Raw genomic sequence first — 5,212 nt, forward strand, 5'->3', positions numbered from 1 at the left:
CCAGCCATTAAATTCCCGCCGAATCATCTAGTAGTTCAAAAGAACACACCAGCCGACCACCTTGACCCAAACAACTTCTACAGTTCTACTCCACCACCACCAGAGCTAGGCGCTCAGAAATTTCATGGCTGCAGATACAATAATCACCGTGAACATCCAGGTGAACTGCATGCAGCCGTGGATCGATGTACTACAGGGCAAACATGTGAATGCGTCCTCTTCCTATCCATGATCCATGTGCCAGTCTGTCCCCAGCAGCACCCAATTTAGTCCTCCCATCACCACCCCAACCACCCAGCTGCGAGCTCCTTCATTGCGCCACCGCCGGCCATGCATGGCTACCTCCCCTCCCCACCACCTTCCTCTGTCCTCTCGCGTCACATGGCCAGTCCAGTGCACAGCTGACCATCCATTCAATGCTACGCAGCTTTCCAGCAGCTATATAACGCGCTAGCCGGCTGCAGACATTGGAGACCCAAGCTTCTTCTTCAGTAAGCTCGTAGCCAGCCAGCCAGCCTAGCCATGGGGAGAAGGGGGAGTGGAGTGATGGGGAGCAAGGCTGTGGCGCTTGCGCTGCTGCTCTGCCTGAGCAGCGCGGCGGTGGGCGCATGGGCGAGGCCCGTCGCGAACAAGGGGAAGCACGCCGCCGACGAGAAGTTCCTGTTGCTGAAGAAGCACTTCGGCAAGGGACTTGGAGGTGGCCTTGGGAAGGGTGGTGGGCTCGGTGGAGGTGGCGGTGGCGGCTACGGTGGTGGAGGAGGGCTCGGTGGCGGTGGCGGCTACGGTGGTGGTGGAGGACTAGGTGGTGGGGCTGGCCATGGTGTCGGTGGAGGTCTTGGTGGTGGGTTTGGCAAAGGAGGAGGGCTTGGCGGCGGGTTTGGTAAGGGTGCTGGACTCGGCGGTGGTATTGGTAAAGGTGGTGGTCTTGGTGGTGGAATAGGCCATGGCATTGGTGGTGGTTTTGGTAAAGGTGGAGGTCTTGGTGGTGGAATCGGCAATGGCGGGGGTATTGGGGAAGGTGGTGGTCTTGGTGGTGGAATAGGCCATGGCCTTAGCGGTGGTATCGGCAAAGGTGGCGGCCTTGGTGGTGGTATCGGCAAAGGTGGAGGCCTTGGCGGTGGTTTTGGTAAAGGTGGAGGTCTTGGTGGAGGCATCGGTAAAGGTGGTGGAATAGGCCATGGCATCGGTGGAGGACTTGGCGGCGGCATCGGCAAAGGCGGAGGACTCGGTGGTGGATTTGGTAAGGGTGGAGGTCTTGGTGGCGGCATTGGCAAAGGCGAAGGACTCAGTGGTGGATTTGGTAAGGGTGGAGGTCTTGGCGGCGGCATCGGCAAAGGCGGAGGACTTGGTGGTGGATTTGGTAAGGGTGGAGGTCTTGGCGGCGGCATCGGCAAAGGTGGCGGTCTTGGTGGAGGAATAGGCCACGGCATCGGCGGTGGTTTCGGTAAAGGTGGAGGTCTTGGCGGAGGCATTGGCAACGGTGGAGGACTCGGTGGTGGTGCCGGTGGCGGGTATGGCAATGGTGGTGGTCTCGGAAATGGCGGCGGGCTCGGAGGCGGCATCAGCCATGGACTCGGTGGTGGCATCGGAAAGGGTGGGGGTCTCGGTGGCGGCTTTGGCAAAGGTGCTGGACTAGGCGGCGGCTTTGGCGGTGGAGGCGGCGGAGGTGGTGGTGGCGGTGGTGGCGGCGGAGGCTTTGGCAAGGGAGGTGGGTTTGGTTTCGGGATCGGCAAAGGTGGCGGTGGCGGGATCGGCGGCGGCCACTGATGTTGTAGTATGTACGTTTGGCTCAGCTCTGTTCTGCTGAGCGCCGTTGGTCATCATAGTATTCTGTCGATGTGAGCAGTACGTGTGATGAAAGAGATTTTCCCTTGTAGAAACTCACCCCCAGCATTTTCGTGTGTCTCGTTCTGCTCTCTGTGGGAGAGATATTCTCGCGCATGTACGTTGGTGATGGTAATATATGAGTATCTTGCATTACTTGGTCCATGCCAGTGTTTGTTCCAGTGATTTGAAATATAAATTAGGTACAAGTAAATACGAAGTGTTCAAACTTCAGAAGCTACCTTCAAGTGTTCAAAGTTCAGGATGTTCAAAACAGAGCAAGCATAGCAAAGCAGAGGAACGACATGCAACGCAAAAGCTTTCGGCAGCTGCTCAACCGGCTGACGGCCTAAGATCTTTGCTCACTCAGTGTCCAGACTCCAGAACTCCAGATTATGTGTAGTTTGCGCCTAAGAGTGCTCAACATGTAAACAGTGTTTAATCACTGTAAACCAAACTTGGGCACGTGTTCTTCGGCATAAAGTGCAGTGCGAGGGTGGATGGGCGGCAAAGCTATGGAAAATCTGTACTTTACTGCATCGTTCTGCCCGTCTCTTTGCGTTCTTATTTCTTTTCTGTTGTAGTGCAGCATGTATCTTGTACCAGTAACTGTTTCGGGTTGCTGACTAGCTGGTGTTTGAATTTGGTCCTTCTTGAGTAGGTCATTTTGAAGACCGAACTTCATTGAAGTCTTTATTTTGAAACATTTGAAATTCAAAATTTTCAGTTTCAAATAATAAAAGTAAATACACATGTATGCAAGGATGTAATGTGTATGTGTGAAATTTTTTAGGATGAAATACCTTGAATTGCGAGCTGCAAAAAAAAATTCATAAACTTTAAGGATGAACAGTACGTATGCTAAAAAGCCTCAGATTTGTCCTTTTTGTGTAGTTCTCATTTTAATGAATTCTGACCTGAAACAGATGATTTTCTTTTAGAATTTTTTGAAATGCAAAGTTTGAATTTTGAACATTTCAAATTAAGGCCTCCATGAAGCTCGGTCTCCGTTTGGCATTTTTTGCTTCTGCTTGTGTTTTTTCTTTAATAGTATAAAAATATACACGCGATCCTGATACTTTAGACCCGCGGTGATTATATGGTTACGGTTCACCTATAGCTAACACTAAAAAAAAGGTAATACGTGGCACTCAATTAACTTGTCAAACCGTCCACATGATGGTGCCTGCCAATAAGAAAAATAATAATAATGGAAATATACAATTTTAACACAGTACAGATGCAGACGCTCATACATACACACATACAGTCATCCCTATGAACATATGCACACATACCCTACGCCTATGAGCACCTCCAAGAGATTGAGTCGGCACATTATCTTCAGACAGTGGCGAAGCCACACTTGGGCTGGGTAGTCAAATGACTACCCAACTTTTTGCAAAAACTACATGCATCAAGTAGAAATCATGCCAAAAAATCTTATAAATGCATATATCTGACTACACAACATTCAATTGACTACACACGGTTGGATTCCTGGCACCGCCACTGTCTTCAGATTGATGAAGTCGTCACAAACATCTTCGTAGTCGATTCGAATGTCTCCTCCCACTGAACGCATATCGCAAGAAGGCCTGAAATAAATCTAGGACACTGTGAGCAGCAATGTCAAGTCTAGGACTTGAACTATATGGACTGGGATACTACTTACCACCTAACCATTCGACCACTTGTTGGTTCGCAAGAAATACAATTTTACACCGGTGAGGAAAGACATATTATATATACTCTCGACACTAATTTTTACTAGTAGAATGCCCGTGCGTTGCTATGGGCTGCAATGCTTTTAGGAATCATCTCTGGTCTGAACTCCTAATCTAATTATGCCCCTCAATCTAGTATGTTACACCTATTGCTTTTTTAAATGTACTTTTTTGTTATTTTGGTTGTTGGTATACCATGAAGAAAGTTTGAGCTACAAAATAAAATTCACTACCCGGACATGCAAGACATTGGTATAAAGAATGATTGTTTACATAATTTTTGGCTGACACACATATCCATTTAAAAAAATAACAATATTTATATATAAAAAATCCGAGAGTTTGTACAATTCGTGAATGTATGCGGTTAGCATGTAATCGTAAAAAAAGGTCTATAGGAAGCTCGCTTTGGGCTGTCAGGGTGGTGGCAGCTGGGTTGATCCATCTATGCTCATTCGTCCGTCTGCTACAACACTCGTCTCATGACGTAAATCATGCATGGACATGAAGATGATGGTATGAGGGACATCGATCATGTGAAGACTCTTCCTGTAACTGCCACTGGACCAGACCGACCCTGAGGCGCGCTCCTTGGGCACCTCCACTTAGGACGCACGGCGGCGACCGGATCAACCCTGCGGCGTGTCGTTATTACAAAGGATGTCAGCCCAGCAGTGCAATATGCTGCAGATCATCATTGAGGGGGAGGGGTTCGTAAGGAGGACGATCTTTTTTTCTCTCTAATTTTTGGGTTTTGCGAAGCAAGGGAGGTGGATTTTCTTGTGCGTATGAGGAGGTGGTGGTGGATGGGTTTTTTCATGGGGGGGGGGGGGCAAGGGGAGTTGTGTTGGACGTACCATGTATAGTACCCCATGTTCAATTTAATAGTAGAGACATGGCTGCAAAAACTTCCTATTAATAGTTATGTGCATCCCTAATTTAGTATCTGACTAATTAATTAATTTCATTAGCAACTCGATTCTAAAATTAATTTGTCACAAAAAATACCTACATAAATGGACTTAATTAATTACATACGTAAATAATTATCTAGCTAATTAATTGCATTATGACTTGATTCCCAAACTGATTTAGTGATTGGTTTCCAAATTATTATTTTTTCTTTTTGCTTGAGGCATGGGAGGTGGCTTTTCTTGTACCTGTGCGGAGGCGGGAGCGGATGGGTTTTTTCGTAAGGGGGTCTAGGGTTTAATAGTAATGACAAATTTGAAAAAACTTCCTACTATTAATTATCTGCATCCCTAATTATATGTCTAGTTAATTATCTAATTACATTAATGGCTTGATTTCCTACTTAATTTCGTGAAAAAGTCCATGCATAAACATACATAATTAATTGCATGCGTAATTAATTGCATTAATGGCTTGATTTCCAAATTGATTCGGTGCTTGGTTTCCAAATGGTTTTGCATTATTGACTAGTGATACCTTTCATAATTAATGTGATCCTCCCATTTAAGGCTCGATAATACTTTCTATAGTTAATGTGATACTCATGTCCAAAGAACAATACTCTTCATAATTAATGTGATCCTTCCGTTCACCGCTCGATGATACTTTTTATAATTACCGTGATTCTCCTCTCCAAATAATAATACTCTTTATAATTAAAGTGATCCTACTTTCAAACGCTTGTTAAT

The 5,212-nt window shown here is 46.4% G+C and overlaps 1 protein-coding gene across 2 annotated transcripts; it reads left to right on the plus strand.

Moving 5' to 3' along the window:
* Positions 1–375: 375 nt before the first annotated feature.
* Positions 376–1,980, plus strand: LOC123110348 (glycine-rich cell wall structural protein-like). 2 transcript variants are annotated; one of them, XM_044530843.1, is made up of 2 exons: positions 377–916; positions 1,019–1,980. In XM_044530843.1, exons 1-2 carry the CDS (start codon positions 523–525, stop codon positions 1,765–1,767), a joined length of 1,143 nt encoding a protein of 380 aa, XP_044386778.1. In that variant the 5' UTR covers positions 377–522; the 3' UTR covers positions 1,768–1,980. The 2 variants fall into 2 exon arrangements, with proteins under 2 accessions (XP_044386777.1, XP_044386778.1); XM_044530842.1 differs by having other exon boundaries at positions 376–1,980.
* The last annotated feature ends 3,232 nt before the right edge of the window (positions 1,981–5,212 follow it).

This window comes from Triticum aestivum, chromosome 5B (assembly GCF_018294505.1).
Source record: "Triticum aestivum cultivar Chinese Spring chromosome 5B, IWGSC CS RefSeq v2.1, whole genome shotgun sequence".
Classification (NCBI taxonomy): domain Eukaryota; kingdom Viridiplantae; phylum Streptophyta; class Magnoliopsida; order Poales; family Poaceae; genus Triticum; species Triticum aestivum.